Below are 19,896 nucleotides of genomic sequence, written 5' to 3'. Positions count from 1 at the left end.
CTGCTCGGGAGGCTGATGTATGAGAATTGTTTCAACTCGGGAGGTGGAGGTTGCAGTGAGATGAGATGGCGCCACTGCACTCCAGCCTGGGCAACAGAGCAAGACTCTGTCTCAAAACAAAAACCAAAAAAAAAAAAAAAAAGAAGAAAACAGTTATTTTCTGGAGAGATGTTTTCCCTTCTTTTCACTGTGTGTTTTCAAATTCAAAATGTGTATTCTTTTGGTCACACTATACATTTTTAGAAAAAATATTTACTTATGCTCAAGACAGCTTGGAAGTGTCACACTATACTTTTTACATTTTACATTGCAGCGATCTCAGATGGTAGTATAAGCAGCAGTGTCTCATAAATTCAGATACGTCAACATATCTGCCAAAACAATTACGTGAACCCGTGCATTGGTGAAATGTGAAGTGAGTATCTTGTAATGAAAGTACTCATATTGAGATTTAAAAAAAATCATTTGGAAAAATAAACTAGTGAAACAATAACATTTTTATTTTGAAAGGATAATTCTTAAAAGACAGTTTTATACAGAATAAGTTAATGAATTTTTCAATGTGTGATTAAAATATAAAACTGGCCAGGGGGAGGGGAATGTAAGCACTAGGGGATGGCCTGGATAATCTACCTCTAAGATCCCTTCTAACGCTGAAATTATATGATGGAAATGTTGCTGAATATATAAAGCTACGGACTGGTGGCTCATTCAGCAACCTAGACAGTCACCTTTCAGGAAAAGCAGACTACAGTGTTTTCATGGGAGTGTTGAAAGTCATTAAAAAATCAATTGATATATATTTATTGGGTACCTTCTATGTTCAAGACACTGTGCTAGGTACTTCAGAAGATTCAAGGGCAAGATTCCTTTTCTCAGGAAGTTTTCAACGTTGTGTTTCCCCAAATTTTTGAGATCTTGTTATGAAATCTGGCCCTGAAAATTTATCCTAAGAAATCTCTTAAAGTTATAAAGTATGTTTTTAGGCAATTCTGAGACTTTTTTCCTGCTCTAGGCAAGGGATATCCAGATAATAGGCCAACATGTTATTAATAAGAATAATAATCCCTGATGTATTATAAGCAAGGCATATAGAAATATCCACTTTTCAAAATAATTTACACAATTTATTCAAGATACCAAGAAAGAGTGTCTGTAAGTAATTCTGCATGGACTTGAAGAATGTTAGTAGTAGCACATACTGGTAGAATCCCTTATGCTGAAGTAGTTAAAAAAAAAAACAAACAACTAAACATTGAGTTTTTATTTAAGACAGTGTTTCCCAAAATGTCTTCTACAGATCCTGTGGATTATGAATTGGCAGTGTGTGGCAAGTCCTAGTCTTTTTTCCTGGATGTGCAGTCTCAGAGCGGCAGTTTCTTCAGTTCCTCATTCTCCATCTTCCTAAGCCTTTTCCCTAGGCTGCTAGTTCTGGGTATCCTGCCTTCCCTTCTCCTTAAATATGTCTCTCTAACTGAACTGTGTCTACTTGGTAGAGACCCTAAGATAACTAAAAACAAGTAGCTATCAGTGTGTACCATTTCCAAAATATATTCTGTAATGATGGTTAAGCTGGGTCAAGAAAAAATTAGGGTACGATTTGGAGAGTGGATACAAAAAGGAAGAGAGTGACAGGCAGTCTTAAGATGAAAATGGTATAACAGGGAAAAAGATAAATTGAAGAGAAGAAAGGAGTCAGAGAGGAGAGGGATTAGTTGATAAGTGGTACATTGGGAGACAAAACAGATAGGCGGGAAGAGAGGAAGACATATGGAGGAGGTAGTCATAAAGAAGAGACTAGTAATGGTTAAAGTAGCTAGCTTAATATGTAAGAAGTGATATATATAGAGAAATAGATGAGGAATAGAAAGCTAAATACAGAATGGTTGAGGGAGAGAGAAAAGAAGGAAGAAAGCTAAGAAAAAGAAATGATAAAGGTAAAGAGAGTGGCAGTGGAAGAAAAAAAATGCTTGAAGAGAATATTGAGTAGGAAAAAAACCTGACAAGATCAACGCAAGCAAAAAACGTACAGTGCATCAGGACTATACTGATGTGTGGATCTCCATATGTAGAATGGAAAGTTAATCTGCCTTTCAGTCTTGAAAAACCAATTTTGCAAGTATGGAACTTTGAGAGCAAAAGAAGTCATCAAGCAAAAGGAAACTAACTCAGACAAGTGACTTCCAAGTTTCGAGGCAGGGATGGTCATGGCCTTCTTGCTTTTTTAAGGTCTGCACTAATCTGTGAAAGTGCTAGATCTGGTGATCCCCAGAGGCCTAATCTCAGCTCCACCTGGGTCGCTACTCCTATTGCTGAGAGGGGAGAAAACTTAAGGATCACCAAGACAGTCAGATACTTAATTAAGTCTTGGGGAAAAAATTTTGGGAACCATTGGTATAGAATGTCAGTGATTTCTCTTTCCCCAAGAATGCTTGGTTGAGATAACCCCTAGGCCTGAAGTAGTAAGCAGTCTTGTACCTGGTCCTGTACATTGGTCCCTCTTTGAAGGAATTCAAATGGACTGTGTTCATCTGCATCAAGTGGGTCTACATTTATACTCTTAAATTGTTCCTCAGTAGCTAACTCAACCAATGTGTTAGGATTTTCAGTAGGCATAATTGAATCCCCATCAAATGGGCTTTGCCTTCCATCGCTAGATGGAGTTCCAGTGGTGGAAGGGTGATGCTTTGCTAATTTGGAGCCAAAGCATGGCAAATGCAGAATGTTAGATGGTCTTTGTTGTTGCCTCTCACTCTCATTTTCTTGGACTTGACTTTGGATGACTTCTAGATTGGAGCCTTCATCAGGTGTACCAATAACAAGCTGCTCAGGAGTAAGGTCAACAGTTCTTTCATTGAGCTGGTTGTCTTCAAAAACTTGTTCCAGAATGTTGTTCCCATCTCCTCCAAGATCATTTTTGAGACAAGGTGTATTCTTTGATTGAAGGGAACTGGCTTCAGGAAAGGGCATAATTTCCTTTTGGCCCAGTTGATTCTTTATAGAACATGGTGTGTTCCTCCTCAGAGTGGACACATCATCTCTAAAAGGGTTTTGGCTTTCCCTCTTCTCTGAGCTGTTTCTTTGGCCTGGTATGATGCTTGTTGGGGAGATGGTATCTCTTGTCTGCTTGGTATGACTACCTTCTGTATACAGAGGACTGGTGTCTTGGTTTTCCCCAGGTGCAAGACCATAGGATGGAGTGTAGTCTTGTAGAGCTAGTGGATTGTCCTTGGGCCCTGTGGAGCTACCAGCACAGCAAGAGCCTCTCTGGCTTAGGTGAAATAAATGTGCTTCTTTTTGACCTGATGGGTAACTTTGTGGGATGAAGTTAGGGAAAGATGAATGTTCTCTCTCTGGAGAATTCGTCCTAGTTATTTGCATGCCATAGTTCAAATTCTCACCTTCATGCCATATTGGATTTTTCTGAAGCCCAGCTGGGGTGTTACTGTAATAGGGCTGGTTACCTTTCTGGTCTGGTGGCCTAGCTGGGGCTTTTTGTAAATGTGTTGCCTGATCCCAGATATTTCTGTTAAAATATGGCCTTCTTTCTTTCTGCCCCTGGGCTTGTATCCTGTGGTCCCAGGAATTCCGTGAAGGAAATAGAGTGCTTTCTTCTGGTCCAGCAGCATTATTAACATAGTAGCCCCTGCTCTCTATAGGTGGTGACATAGTAGGAGCTGTATTATATGACGGAAAATTCTCATCCGGGCTCCATGGGTAAAATTCACTATAATAAAAATCCTCCCTTGGTTTTGATGGATTATCTAAAGAATAGGGAAGATATTCCTTTGGCTGATTTGAGGTATATTGTTCACCTTCATAGTGCCTAACTGTTGGGCCTCCTTTGAAGCTCAACTCTTCACCCCATCTATTTTGTCCAGGAAAGACTTCATCTCCAGCTGGATCAATTGGGTCCTCTTCATTATAAGGGATTGTCTCCTTCTGGTCTGGGGTATTTATGGGGTAGAGTGGACTTTCTTTTTGCCCCATAGTATTGGGAGAATCATCTCTCTCATCCCACGTATTGCTTCTAAGGTATGGTGAGTTTTCCCTGGGATCATATGGGTTATATTCAGGGTAGAAAACACTTCCTCTAGAATCATGGGAAGGATGGGGTAAATGTTCTTCTTGCCTCCCTGGATCTTCCTTAAAAGGTGGAGAGATTTCTTGGTGGTCCCAAGTATTTCTTCCAGCAGGAAAATGTTCTTTTGCAGGAGAAGGGATTTCCTCAGGGTATACAGCAGGCTGATATGAGCTGTGCTTTAATTCTGGCTGATTAGTTTCTGATTCATATGGCATCCTTCTTGACCCTAAAACAATCCCTTTGGGCAAATTCTGGCTTTGGGTTTGTCCATCAGAATTTGGGACTTTTCTGGAATCTCCTCTTGGGTAATAGGAGTTTTCATATTGATCAACAGAATTAAAATTTGGGACTGGCATATAACCCTCAAAGTGAGGCAGTTTATAATTTGATTTATTAACTTCATACTGTTGAGAGTTTCTCCAGGGGCTGGTTGGATTCTTTGTAGGAACTATTATTTGTTCTTTTGGACCCAGGGGCTTCTCCCCTGGATTTTGGATTTTTTCATTGCGAACAACAGGGCCATGTTTGGGACCCAGTGGGGCAACATTAGTTCCTACAGGCTGTTTATTTGGCCCCTGAGGCTTTCTTCTGAGATTTGCTGGATTTCCTGCATAATTGGGATAATTGCCTCTTGAAGTAGAAGGGTAAGCTTTGTGATAAACTGGATTTCCTGGACGAGCTACTTGTTTACCTTCCCAAGCAAAGAAGTTCCACCGAGGACCCCTTTGAACTTGTTGATTTCTGTAAAAAGGCCCATTCCGTCTGTGCCCCGTGACAGTACCAGTGAGATACCACTGTCTTCCTGAAGGAAATTTTCTTATATTAGGATTTGGACGATTTTCATGAATATTTGGCTGACTTGGTCTCCATGGGATTTGACTTCCTGGCCCTCCCTGGCCTGAAGCGTTGACTGCAGGGAGTGGGCCAATCCCATTTTGAGCTGGAGGGTTGTTCCCAGTGTTTAGTCCTGGGGTACTGTTTCCTGTGGGGCTGGTGTCATTTCCTCCCTGACTCCCTTTAGGATTTGGTTGGGTAGAATTCGTCTCAGTGACTGTTGAATTAGCTGTGGGTTCTGTGCCTGGACTTTCTGCTTTAGGAGGATCTTCTTCTTTGGGTTTTTCAAAATCTTGTTCAAACATTTCTTCTGAATAATAAGGAGCGCGACCCCCAAAGCCATGATATCCAAAATATCCAAAGTAAGGATTCTGTAGGAAAGAAGATGGAAATCAATAATTACCCTTTGTTTCCCACCATGGTGTTGTTTGGAATCTTTTAGTATAACAGGGAAATCTTATCAGCCACATGTTTCTTTTAACATCATTAGCTTTACTTTCTTTCTTGAAATTTGATTCTTCCTTGGTTTCCATGACCATACTCTTTCTGATTCTCTCTCCTGGTATTTTTTTCTGACCACTGCTCAGCTTTCTCTTTTTAGGCCTTATACATCTGAGAGTTTTTGTTTGTTTGTTTGTTTTGTTTTTAATGATTTCATCCTCCATCCTCCTAATTTTTCTGTTCTGTTTTTACATACCTCTTTTAAGAATTCTATTGCGCCTGTAATCCCAGCACTTTGGGAGGCTGAGACAGGCGGATCACGAGATCAGGAGTTCGAGACCATCCTGGCCAACATGGTGAAACCCTATCTCTACTAAAAATACAAAAATTAGCTGGGCATGGTGGTACACATGCCTGTAGTCCCAGTTACTCAGGAGGCTGAGGCAGGAGAATTGCCTGAACCCAGGAGGTGGAGGTTGCAGTAAGCCCAGATTGTGCCACTGCATTCCAGCCTGGCAACAGCGAGACACCATCTCAAAAAAATAAAAATTAAAAAAAAAAAAAAAAAGAAAGAAAGAAAGAAAGAAAAAAGAATTCTATTGCATCAGCCCATGCTTTCAATAGGCATACATTGCTAACAACTCCCAAAGGCATAATTCTAACCCACAACACTCTCACCCAAGGTTGAGGCAGCAAAACATCTTCACTAAAGATTTCATGAGTACCTCCAACTGAATACACCCAGAACTGGGCTCATCTCCCGCGAAATCTCCTCCTCCGATGTTCTATATTTAAGCAACATTCACCACTATCTGTACGGTTTCTCAAGTTTCTGCTCTCTCTTAGTACTCCAGACTATTAATAATCAGGTCCTATAAAATCTAAACTTTCATCCTTGTTCCCACTTCCTTAATCCACACTACCCCTGAACTGTTACAGTAGTTTTCTTACTGGCTACTCTGGATGCAGTCTTACTTTCCTTTAATCTTGCTTCTGCACTGCCATCAGAGTAGTAGAGGCTGAGAGAGGGTATATGGAAATTTGGCCCCTTTCCTCTTTAAATTTGTATTTAAAGTTCTCCTTTAAAAAATAAACTCTAAATCCCTTAACATAACATCAAAGCAGTACAACATGCTGCTAAACAGTGGGGCTCTAGACAGATGTGCATTAAAATCCCCATTCCACCAGTATTAGTACTATGACTCTGGGCTAACCTTGGTTTATTCATTTGTAATATGGAGATGATAATAAAATAACGTCTACCTCGTAGGTTGTCATGAGGGCCAAATGAGACAAAATAAGTACAGCTCAGTGCCTGGTACTTAGTAAGTGCCTAATAAGTGTTATATATTATATAATAATAATACAATTTTTTATAATAATCTGGGCTATAACTATTACATTCAGCCTCATTTCCTCCCCCTTGCACTTTATGCAGTTGCAAATCACAACTATTCTGAATTCTCTGGGTTCTCTATTCTTTTTATGTTTCAGTGCCTTTGCACATGGCTTATTCATATTGAAACTTCTTCCACTGACACATTTATTCCTCCTGGCAAATTTGACTCATCCTTCAGAGCTCAGTTTGACTTCTATCTTCTGTGTCTTGACTTCTGTGGGCAGAATTAGGTCCTATTCCTAGGAGTCCACAGCAGTACAGATTTCTGTCATCACAATCATCCCACTGAATTTCAGTTTCCTATTTTTCCTGGGATTCTTCCATTTAATTCTCCCATGTGAAGGTTTTGAATGAAAACATTATGCTTCTCATCCTTGTTTTCCAGTACCGAGGAGAGTGGGATGTTCTTAATAAATTTTCATTTAATGAATGATTAAATCATCATGAACTCAGTCAGTATGTTTGTTAGACATTTGTGTGGCATTTAGATCATTTGATTTTTCTTTTTAAAATAAATACAATATAAAGAAAAAGTATTTTAATCCCCATTTGTGGATGGAGATGAGAAAGACCGGCAAGGAAATAGCTCCCAAGATCATGGAGGAAATCAGGTAGTGCCCTCAAGAGGTAGAATACAGACATCTTAGTTTTTGAGACAGGGTTTTTCTTTGTTGCCCAGGCTGGAGTGCAGTGGCAAGATCAGGGTTCACTGCAGCCTTGAATTCCCAGGCTAAAGTGATCCTCCCACTTCAGCCTCCTGAGTAGCTGGGACCACAGGCGCATGCCACCACGTTCGCCTAACATTTATTTTATTCTCCCTATGTTGCCCAGGCTGGTCTTGAAATCCTGGGCTTAAGTGATCCTCCTGTCTCAGCCTCCCAAAGTGCTGGGATTACAGGTGTGAGCCATTATGCCTATCTAAATTTAGATTTCTTTCCTTTTTTGTTTTTTGAGACTGAGTCTCGCTCTGTCGCCTAGGCTAGAGGGCAATGCTGTGATCTCAGCTCACTGCAACCTTCCCCTCCTAGGTTCAAGCGATTCTTCTGCCTCAGGCTCCACAGTAGCTGGGATTACAGGCCAGCACCACCACACCCGGCTAATTTTTGTATTCTTAGTAGAGATGGGATTTCACCATGTTGGCCAGGCTGGTCTCAAACTCCTTACCTCAAGTGATCCACCTGGCTCAGCCTCCCAAAGTGCTGGGATTACAGGCATGAGCCACCCATGCCTGGCCTAAATACAGGCTTCTTAAAGCCTATGATAACTGCCTGGATCTGCTTCCTTTCTTATGTTACTCATATGAAAATCAGAAGTACCAGTTTCTAGGTTGCATACAATTATCTGAATCATTTTTATTTGGGGTTATTTCATGATATATTTGAGAGCGCCTTATACCATTACTGACGCAATAATCTTCAATGTTATTTTAAGAACAATCTCTGCCAGTTGCGGTGGCTCACGCCTGTAATCCCAGCCCTTTGGGAGGCTGAGGTGGCTGGATCACTTGAGGCCAGGAGTTCAATACCAGTCTGGTCAACATGGTGAAACCCCATCTCTAAAAAAATACAAAAATTAGCCAGGTGTGATGGCACACACCTGTAATCTCAGCTACTCGGGAGGCTGAGGTATGAGAATTGAATTGCTTGAACCCAGAAGGTGGAGGTTGCAGTGAGCCGAGATCGTGCCACTGCACTCCAGCCTGGGTGACAGAGCGAGACTCTGTCTTACAAAAAAAAAAAAAAAAAAAAAAAAAGACAACAAAGAAAAGAAATTGGCAGTCATTGCAGGGACTGAGCAGAGGAGCAACAAGATTAGACTATTGTTTTCACAGGGTCACTCTGGCTGCCATGCTAACAATAGACTGTGGGAGATGAAAAGACTTACTTACAAAACGTGTATATACATAATCTTAAAGCTGAAAGGGACCTCTTAGAGCAGGTAATGCCAATCTCTCTTTTGTTTGAGATAGTCTCGCTCTGTCACCCAGGCTGGAGTGCAGTGGTGCTATGGCTTACTGCAACCTCCACCCCCAAGGCTCAAGTGATCTCCCACCTGTCTCAAAAAAAAAAAAAAAGAACAATCTGTACCCCACTCTCCAGTCAAGCTATTAAGTTACCACAGTTCACTGAGGACATATCACATATTTAGGGAAAAAGAAGTAAGCTCCAGGGGGGTGGGGTGCTATGCCACAATCACTAAAATGACTTTTTAGATGACATAGCGCTGGAATATTAAGAGTATATCACTCTGTGATATACATTTGGTTCGTCTCCTAGTGTGGTATAGTAAAAAGGCCATTGAGCAGAGTAACAGAAGACTTGGGTTCTGGGTTCGGTTTATCCAGTAAGTTAAAAGTGAAATTGAGTAGTAATTGATCTTTTCTTGGCTTCAATTTATTTGTATTAATATAATCAGGAAGTTAGAGATCACTTAATTTCCTCTTGAGGGTAACATTCTAAGAAACTCTTACTTCTTTCTCTATTTATCACTGTCTGGAGTCCAGCATCAATCTTTGGACCACTGGCTTGATTTGTTTCACTTTTTTATTTTCTAAAAATCACGGAAGCTTGAGCTACAGGTTCATGTGTTGGATTTTAACTTTCTTATTAGATGTGGACAAAAAAGCAGGGGCAAATGGATTGTAATTTCTAGTGGAGAATGTAGTTTTACTTGTACTTACCCCCCCTTCTTCATTGCTGATTGGTGGGCGTCCATAACCTGGTGGCGGTAACCTCTGAGAAGTGAAAAACACAGTGAACACAGGAGAAAACCACTTTCGATGCCGCCATTTGTTTGTAAGACTCAGGGTGTCTAAAAATAGCTCAAGTGAATGATTGAGCTCAGTTAGTACTCTGAGCTTTTAGCGTTTGAGTTATTAGCTCTCACAGTCCAGCTGCTAAGAATTATGATCTAACAGTGAATACTGGTAAATACAAAGGCTTCAGCTGGATCCTAGATTATCCTACTTAAAATACTCTGTATGGCTGCATCTGCTGGCAATCCTCCTTACCACCTCTAACACTCAAAAACACACCCTCCGCAACCCCCAACAAACACACACCATGCACACACATACAGAGAGAGAGGGTGAGAGAGAGAAATTTGAGTGCTGTTAGAATCCAAGTATCCATATTAGAACATCTAATAATAGAGATTAAGTAACAATGTTATTTTTAGACTGTGGCTTCATGTTAGGGAGACAAACTGCAAACTGACAATCCTTGGATTATTACTATGATATTTTTATTTGACTAAAGTTAATTCTCCTAATCAAACTTGGAGGCCGAATTTCTGCCTCTCAAGTTTTAAGTAGATGAGATTAATAGTTGCTTCAGCATGAGAATCATGTTTATCTGTTTTTAAAATCTTTACCTTGTACTGCCTTAATTTCCTTAGTTCAGTATAGCCAGTAAAAGGAAGTCACTCTTTTAAGGAGGAAAAATGTAAGGAACTCTTACTCCTTAAAATGAATCGTTCCTCATTGATAAAAAGCCTTCTTGGTTATAGAGTTGTAGACAAGGAAAACCTATGCCATAGCTGAATGAACAGTCAACAAATATTTCCTGTTGTTTTGTTTGTTTAGCAGCAACTGGCCATTAACATTTCTTTAGTTCAAAAGTTTATTTTGCCATTCGTATTTTTAATGCCTATGATGCAATTTCAGTATTATCTTTTATTTTAATGTTTTTAAACGTTTAAGATTCTTTGAGGCTTCTTGTAAATAATATTTTGCAAGATTCTTTTTTTTTTTTTTGAGATGGAGTCTCGCTCTGTTACCTAGGCTGGAGTGCAATGGCATGATCTCGCCTCACTGCAACCTCTGCTTCCTGGGTTCAAGTGAGTCTCCTGCCTCAGCTTCCTGAATATCTGGGATTACAGGTGCCTGCCATCACGCCCAGCTAATTTTTGTATTTTTAGTAGAGATGGGGTTTCACCATGTTGGCCAGGCTGATTTTGAGCTCCTGACCTCAAGTGATCACCCACCTCGGCCTCCCAAAGTGCTGGGATTACAGACGTGAGCCACCTTGCCCAGCCCCAAGATTCTTTATAATGATATATCTGTGGCTAGAAACAGTAAGATAGGATGAAAATGTCTAATCATAGCTCACCCTATGGTTTTCAAACTCCACTTTGTCCTGTGTCCCAGTTTCCCCATTACATTAAATGAAGATAATTTGTGTGTATTTTAAAAATTTCTTAAGGATGTGGGGAAATAGCAATGAAGTAGTACAACCTTTTAAAATTAATTTATTACCTAAGTTATTAGTATCTGTTTGGTGATTTAGGTTGTATTTATGTCACCAATTTGTCTGAGTATGAAATTCAAAAAATTCTCTATTCTTTTTCTGCACGATTACTGATGCGCTGGTTTTGTTTCATACCATCTACTGATTGGTATATGATATTCCATCAGAATGTATGAATTTATATTAATTTGAATTATAACATACTAATATTATTTTTCACTTATGGAGTAAAGAAAAAAAAATTTTCACCTGTGGAATTTGCCATGGTGGTTGTTGATAGGGGAATAGCCCATTTCCAAATGGTGGGAATGCCTAGAGAGAAAGAAAGAATCAGAGTGATGTGGTATTGAAAAGAATACACAAAAAAATGAAGCAAACTAACTAAACACAATTGAAACTTGGGAGTCTACATCTCTCTTTGCATTAAACTCTGTGTTTTTTATAGGGCAAAGATGATAATGATAATAACAATTAGTATTATTGGACACACATTCCAGGCTCTGTGCTGAGCATTTTATATTGTTAAACTCATTTCATCCTCATATAACCACAGAAGATATAAACTATTACTATTCCCATTTTACTAAGAACGTGAAGTTCAGAGAAGTTTGGTCACTTGTCCAAAATCTCATTGCTCGTAAATCATTGAAGCCAGGATTCCAATCCAGGAGTGTCTTTTCATTCAATTTTGTACTCCCTACGTCTGTAATAGTGTCTGATAATAAGTGTTAACTGACCAAAAGCCAGTATTTTCTTTTTATTTTTTTGAGACAGAGTCTTGCTCTGTTGCCCAGGCTGGAGTGCAGTGGCGTGATCTTGGCTCACTGCAACCTCCACCTCCTGGGTTCAAGCGATTCTCCTGCCTCAGCCTCCTGAATAGCTGGGATTACAGGTGCACACCACCAAGCCCAGCTACTTTTTGTATTTTTAGTAGAGACAGGGTTTCACCATGTTGGCCAGGCTGGTCTCGAACTCCTGACCTCAGGTGATCCGCCTACCTTGGCCTCCCAAAGTGTTGGGATTACAGGTGTGAGCCACGGCGCCCGGCCTAAAAGCCAGTATTTTTGAAGCTCCCTCCACACTGGATGAGATCTTGAGAAACCATTTGCACATCTTCTTACCTTATGTCATACTAGTACCGGAAGCAATGTTAATTTAAGAGCAATATTTTAGAGCATCAAAGCACAGATCTGGATGAAACTTGGAAACCATTTAGTTTACTCATGGGGAAACAGGAACCTAGAAAGGTGAAGGACCAGGCATAGGACTTGAACCTTTGATTCTCAACTGTTAGATTAGTGCTCATATTATTACACCATGTTGTCTCTGTAATTTAAAAGGAGCTTTCAAAAGGCAACAGTATTTGGGTAATTTGAACCAAACAAGATTAGAGTTGACTTGCCATGCAGTTTTGGATGCATGTCAAAACAAACATTGGTATTGCAACAGAGTACCTGTATTGAAGTGTGTATATGGGGGTGGCATGGCCCTCCAAATCTCTCCAAGGCCATTTACAGATATGGAATTTTTCTGTGCAAGTCTCACCTGAGGTGGCTGAGCTTCCTCTTTGGGCTGAGCTTGATTATGTGATGGCTGCTTCAAAGGCTGCTTTTGTGGTGGCTTTTTTGACTGAGTCTGTTTGGGTTTCTGGGCTTCTTGGGTCTGATCAGTCTTGTTATGACGTTTGGGTGCTGAGGATTTCCGTGGGTGCCATGTGTTGGGTGCTGGCTGAGGCCACATGGGCATCTGGTACTGTGGAAATTGCTGAGGGAGACCGTTTCCAAAGAAGGGTCCCAGGTGTGCCATCTGAAAGGGTAGCAAATATTAGTGAAATCATAATAGAGCTGAGATTCAGGCTGTCTCCATCCTCTAATGTCAGCCTCTAAAACTCAGTCGAAGAGCTTAAAAGTCCTATGGGACTTAACTATGGAAGCTTCAAGATCTTTAGTTAGAATTTCCTTACACATTGTCTTACAGAATGAACTTCAGTCTTCTAGAAAGCCAAACAACCAAAACAAACCAAAAGGCAGAATTAGGTGGGAAATAGTTTAAGAATTTGACTGATGATTTTCTAACTCTGAAACCCTAACAGGTCAGAAGTATACAAGTCAGGTTACAGAAGATTTAATGTCATATTCAGAACCCATGTGATTTGTTATAAGGCTGGATGAAGAAGAGAAAAAACAAAAATAAGATAAAGGAAGTGAGACTATAAAGCAAAAAATAAAAAACAAGAAAAAAAGGAAAAGAGAGGATAAAAATTCAGTCTGTGTAAACACGCTTATATGGTGTCTATGTTTCTTGGTTACAGGTGGATCCTCACTAAATCCATTTTTATTATTAGAATCGCCACAATTACAAGGTTGGGCAGGGAAGCAAAAGTAGTTATAATCTAAAAATGTTAATTTATAAATGTATGATAATTTATAAAAATGCTAATTTCTAAATTTATGATAATTTATGAATGATCAGTCTTGCAACATCAGTTCTCATTCAAATATTTCCTCCCTGGTTTAACACCTGTCTCTATCCCCAGTCTTCATTAATTAGTCTCTTGCTATCTATTGGATGATGTACCCACGCTTTGTGGATTGATGAAATTCAAAATTGCAAATATTGCACTAAGACACAGGATTTCATGACAACTAAGTTGGTAAAAATTTCAAATCACAGGCAAAGTCATTAAAACTAAAAACAAGGGTATGAAAAAGTTGAGCCAATCAAAAGCTGAGGAAGAGGAAATTTACAATGATTATTTTAGGCAAAGAGCTTTAAAAGAGAATGACTTGGATAAAAAGGGTTACAAAAAAATGGATGTAGTCCTTGATTTTCCCCTCAAAATGGCCCTCAGGATCATTCCATGGAAATCAGAAGTGATGTGTAGTGTTATTGTGCTAACATACAATTTTATCAGAAAAATTGTGCCAAGGAACCACCTGATACTTGATTTTCTGTTCTGACAATTAGCATACAGTGACAAGAATAACCTATATTTATTTAAATAACATAAAACTTGCTTCATAACTGTAGTGTTATCTTTCAAGATAATCCAAGTAAAACTTACTCCCCACCAATACTTACTATGTTATTTTTATTGTCATTGTTTGTGACATCTTATGTGATATTTTCCCAGAACCATCTTTTCTTGACTATACATTTGAGATTCAGTCTCAAATAAATAACATTTCTAATTAATAATTATTTTGATTTACATGAAAGAACAATAGTAATTAAAAAGAAGAAAATTTGGTGTGAGAGGATAGGGGCAATAATTTTTCCACCTTGAAACTTTTGTAATGATTACATTATACTTAAAACATGTGGATTGGTGTCTCTATTGGCTAAGGCAAACTTTATAATGGAGTTATCCAGATAAACAAGAAATCATCAGAAATAACATAAAGAAAAACTTACATGTGGGCCGTTCATAAAGTTGAATTGATTATACCGCATCATCTGCAACCAGAGGAATCCATTAATGTGATACAAAGTGAAACTTTTATTAAATCCATGCACAAATCGTAAGAAATAAGTAAAATTTCTTTTTTTAACCTTAGAACTTCCCAGTGTAAAAATTTCTGATTTTAATGTACAACAGTCATATTACCTTTTACTACTTATGCTTGAATTTTAAGTAAGTATACAATTAAAGAAGCTTCTCAGGCACTTTAACTTTTAAGTCAGAATTTTATTTTGAGAATAATCAATAAAGAATCATAGCAAATAAAAATCTGGTCTACTGTAAAGTTTTTGAATGTTCTATTCTATTCTTTTAGAGTTCAGGATTTGAGAACATGAGAATTATGTGACAAGATGATTCATCTTTCTGATATGTATTGAATTTGATTAATGATCTGGGATATGAGTCATGTGAAAGATATTTCTATTTTTAAGCATCTACCTTCTAATAACCGTTGGTACAATTGGTCACTTTTGCTAGCTAAAAAACTTAGCAGATAAGGTAACATCAACTAGATTTTAACACAAATCCACATTTACCTTGAAAAGGAGCACTGAAGTACATAGGTAGGCTGATGGCTGGGGAAATTACTACTTTGCCTTGATTTGAGAGTTTAAGACTTTCAACTCTCCCTCTTTACCTTTTTCATAAGAAATATTATATATCAGACAATTTTTCAATATTCTCCTTTTTAGTAAACGTGTAGGATAGGACTCTGGATAACTTCTCCTCTGAGACTGAACATACATACCTCCTCACTTTTACTGCTAAATCCAGGCATTCGGGGCATGTGCATCTGGAAGTAAGAGAATGTCAGTGACAAATGCAGAACATCAGTTGAAATAAGCTCAACAATTGTTCCTAAGCTATGCAACGATGGAACACAAAGAGAAGGGCTAACATTTAAAAAATACTCACTGGCATAGCAACAGAATTACCAAGAAGCCCTAGAAAGACCAGGAGAATCTTCATTTTTCCTTTTGGTACCTAGAATAAAAAATTGATTTTTATTTTTGGTCTGTGAAATAAGTATGCTTAGGGCACTCTGCACTTATCTAGGTACTAGCGTACTTGTCTGTCAAGGAGAGTATGGAAATGGATGGGGCCCCTGCTGCCATTTTTATTTTATGTCAAGAAACTATTAGATAGTTATCACCTGGTAATTTTCAAGCTGCCAAAAGAGTCAGATTAAAAGGAAATATAAGAGTGTGTGTGTGAGAGAGAGAGACAGGGAAAGAGAGAGAGACAGAGAGAGAGAGAGAAAGAGAAAGATTTCATAGCACCAGAATGTGAAAATTAGAAATTAGGAGGTTATCCCCAAAATAGGAATATTGATGGGTTTGAGTTTCTAGTTACTAGTTGATTTATAAAGGAATAGTTATGTCCAACTACATTCATTGTACAGAATAATCTCAGTTTCAAGGAGGGCACACTCCAAAATCAAAAGTTTGTGCTACTTTCTAAGATGTTATAGATAATATTCTGTTACATAGAGACTAAGTAAAGTGGAATATTCAGAATCTAATTTTTTTCCTGGTTTCCTCTATTGTTCCTATTATTATTATTATTATCATCATCACTTCCTTTAAAAATCACTTATGTGGACAGGCGTGGTGGCTCACGCCTTAATCCTGGCACTTTGAGAGGCTGAGAGGGGTGGATCCCCTGAGGTCAGGAGCTCGAGACCAGCTGAGCCAACATGGTGAAACCTTGTCTCTACTAAAAATACAAAAATTAGCCGGGTGTGGTGTCTCACACCTGTAATACCAGCCATTTGGGAGGCTGAGGCAGGAGAATCGCTTGAACCCAGGAGGAGGAGGTCGCAGTGAGGCAAGATTGTGCCATTGCACTCTAGCCTGGGCGACAGAGAGAAAAAAAAAAATCACTTATGCTCTAAGATGGGTAGGAAAATAGGAAGAAATAGGAAATAGGCAAAATAGTAAATTTGGCTCTTTATTAGATACCTTGATTAAACATATAGACTTATGTATGAAGTTTGGAGATTGTTTTTAACAGGGTTCATTCATTTATCCCACTCTAGTTAATTATGAAAGACTTGTAAAATTAAGTCTTGTATTTACATCTTCAAACAAGGTTTATTCTGAAACATTTACTTGAGTAATTTCTTAAGAAAACTTTCTATTTGCATATGCAATAGAGGAAAATAAAAGGTTTTAATTAGAATGATTCATTTTCATCGTATATCAGATATAGCCCATTTCCTAGCAGAGTAACCAACATGTAGACACCCAGTTGTTGTTCATTCCTTTCGTTCTTTCTTCCTTTTCTGGACATAAAGTCTATCTAGCATAATTGGAGCCAATGCTCACCCTTCTGTTTACTTCCTATAGGAGCAACATAAATGACGCTTTAGCATTTTTATAATGGACATTTTCCTAAATTGTGGGTGTAATCAGTTATCTTTCATATATTAGAAAAATTGGCAGAATGTAATTAAACAAAGGAAGCAGTAGTATGTAAATACCTTTCCTACTATTTAAAGATTTCCAGAGTTAGAACATCATAGAGAATGAAAAATAACAGCCGAATCTAGTGTGTTTAGTATAGATTACAACAATATGTGGAAACTAATAAAGAGAATACTGGTGAAAGCTTTCTTTGCTAAATATTTCTAAGATTATGGCCCAAGATTTAAGGGTGCTTTTGGATGGTTAATTTCTGCCTTGCTTAATCATTCATCTCATCTCTCTAGTAGCTGTCACAGTGATTCTTGATGTAGCCTTTATATTTGCAAATAGAAGACTCATTTTCTGTTTTGTAAAATTAATATATTATGTTGGATGACTGAGATCCCTTCCATCTCTAAAAGTTAGTGATTAAAGTCTATAATTAGTTATTTTTTGAGTTGAAAGTAACACTCATAATGATTGCCACAAAGTACAATGACTGTGTAAGTTCTTCTTCCATTCCATCTGTGAAAGCAGATGCTCTTTGATTCTTCTGATACATTTTAGTAGTGTTTGGCCCTCTCAAGTGTATTTCTGACAGTATCTAGTTTGAGAACCTGTATGTATTGGCAAAAATAAATGAAAGTACTCACCAAGTTATCTAGTTTAGGAAAAGAGGTTCCAAGCCTGCACCGAAGCACCAACATTTTTTTCAGCAAAATTTTTATAAGCCTTTAAGAAAAATACAGCTTTAGCCTGAGAAGAAACTAAAATATAGAAATGGAACAAATAAATGAAATGAATAGCAAAGCTTCAGTTCTAAGGCAGCACATGTCATGTTAATTATTTTATCCAGTCATACCTGTATTAGGGGGCCACAAATTCAAGTTTAATCTTCTGTTGCTTTAAAAGTAGGATGAAAGCTAAATCAGAGAGGAAATGACACAGGCACTGTATTTTGAGATACTTCCAGGGCAGTGTTGACAAAACTATACTTCACTATGGGGAAATGTACAAAGTTACAGTAGTAAAGGAGGTCTAAGAAGGCTGGAAAAAACTTATAAGAAAAACAAATACACCCAATAAATCAAGGAGTTTAAAGTTTCATCAGAAGATTAGTCTGCATACAATGATTATACAACCAACAACAAGGAATGCAATAAGGAGAATTAACCGACATCTATGAATTAAATTCATTATTTGACACTATATGTAATTTATGTTGATAATCTCTAATACTCACCCAATGCCAATTAGAAGCTGTAATATATAAAAAATAATTTTTACTTGAACTTTGTTAGCTTGCCTTTGAAATATATTCTTAATGGTCTATAGTGGAAATAACTACAAATTGCTGAAGCCAGGGAGATCTCATGAAGCAAGACACATTTATTTCTTAATAATAAAACAAAAATTCTTCACTCAGATATCATGTTCAGTATCAAAAAGGCTCAAAATAAAAAGATTCCTCCTTGTCAGAAAGCTTGGCACAGCAAGGTTCCATTTAAGCACTGTTGTAGATCTGCATAACCAATCAGCTTTGAGGAAAATGGTTTTGCCATCACAAGAGTTTAAGATAAAAAACACACATCGAATTTAAAATTTAGAATGTGTTATTATAGGAGCTGTCAAGTCAAGTCTCTTATTACGTATAATAACAGTCCAGGAAAATGAGCTTACAGCAGTAAGATTTAGAAGATGCTTCCCTTGGTGAATTTGGCTTTCAAGGTATAGAAACTATGTTTATAACAAAGATATTTCAGGAACAAAGGTGAATATTAACTGTATGCTATTGTCGTAAGTCAGTTGCCTCCATCAAAAGGCAGGCTAATATATATATTTACTTAATATACATTTTATTAAAATGAACTGGAATGTCATATCCATGGATGAAAACTCAGTGACTTGATTTAATTTGTATTACAGAAGGCTAGCAGGACATAGTGTTCTTTTTGAAGTCAAACATAATCCAGTCACTGGGGATTCAGAATTTTAGATGAGTTGGGTACAATGGCAAATGAACTCTCAGCTATGGTGATAATACAACTTAATGAAAATAGGACTTGAGGAATTCACAGAAGCAGTTATGTTATGGATTTTTTTCCTGAAATCTGACTTTCCATAATAAAGATTCCACTTTCAAATAGATGGGCCAATTATACTTTTAATTGACAAGAGCAAGCTTTGCTATCTTTGCTTAACTTGGATTCTCCTGTTCTCTTATGGCTTCAAAGGAGAAGACATTTGTTGTGGTGATGTTTGCTTATTTTAATGTTGGGATTTAAAAACTAAGAATGAATGAATTTGATGGCAAAACCTGTTCCTACTTGGTATGATTGTGTATATAAGTTAATCCAGTGGTTGCCCATGGTGCTGTTCTTCCAAGGACAGAGAAGTGCTGTGTCATTCCTTTTGGGCCAAATAACATTGTATTTCTTAGTGCCTCCCTGTTCCACATATTTCGTGGCACAAATAATAAAAATGTGCTAGAATATTTGACTTTAAATGAAGCTAGGACTATCTTTTAACTCTATGTGTATCCAAGATGTGCAAAGTTAAATCTGCTTCAAGTACCTGCTTGCCTTTGTCTGATTATGTAGAAACCGAGTAGTATTTATCATACTGTGTGCACATTGAGATGAATTTGCAAATGGTAGGACACTTATGGGACAGTGACCTACAGTGTGTTCTTGGAAGTGAAATGGGAGTTCTGATGCTGGATGACCTGGCCTATCCTGTGCCCATTCATGTAGAGGGTAATTTTTGATTTTGTCCTTACCCATATAGGTTGTTGGGAGTTGCCACTAAACCTCACTTTTGATCACTTTCCTCTATTTACCCTTGTTCTCTTGGCCACAAGGGTGGTTAGTTGTCATGAAATAATTCATGTTTCTAAAATCCAGCCAAGTTATTGAATGAGTGAATTCTTAGTAGTGTTGAATTGGAATGGGAGAATTACTAAATTTCCTTTCATTTAAAAAAAAAAAGCTCAAACTTTATAATTTTTTTTTTTTTTTTTTTTT

The 19,896-nt window shown here is 37.9% G+C and overlaps 1 protein-coding gene across 1 annotated transcript; it reads right to left on the bottom strand.

The window, feature by feature from the left end:
- Positions 1-479: 479 nt before the first annotated feature.
- On the bottom strand, positions 480-18,337 carry ENAM (enamelin). The gene is made up of 9 exons (XM_002814836.4): positions 18,117-18,337; positions 17,527-17,640; positions 15,384-15,452; positions 15,217-15,261; positions 14,420-14,461; positions 12,551-12,811; positions 11,255-11,317; positions 9,439-9,492; positions 480-5,289 (listed from the first exon to the last, which is right to left on the bottom strand). Exons 2-9 carry the CDS (start codon positions 17,578-17,580, stop codon positions 2,449-2,451), a joined length of 3,429 nt encoding a protein of 1,142 aa, XP_002814882.3. The 5' UTR covers positions 17,581-17,640; positions 18,117-18,337; the 3' UTR covers positions 480-2,448.
- Positions 18,338-19,896: the final 1,559 nt, after the last annotated feature.

This window comes from Pongo abelii, chromosome 3, assembly GCF_028885655.2.
Source record: "Pongo abelii isolate AG06213 chromosome 3, NHGRI_mPonAbe1-v2.0_pri, whole genome shotgun sequence".
Taxonomy (NCBI): domain Eukaryota; kingdom Metazoa; phylum Chordata; class Mammalia; order Primates; family Hominidae; genus Pongo; species Pongo abelii.
The sequence above is the reverse complement of the archived record's forward strand: the minus strand, read 5'-3'. Positions and strand labels throughout refer to the sequence as shown.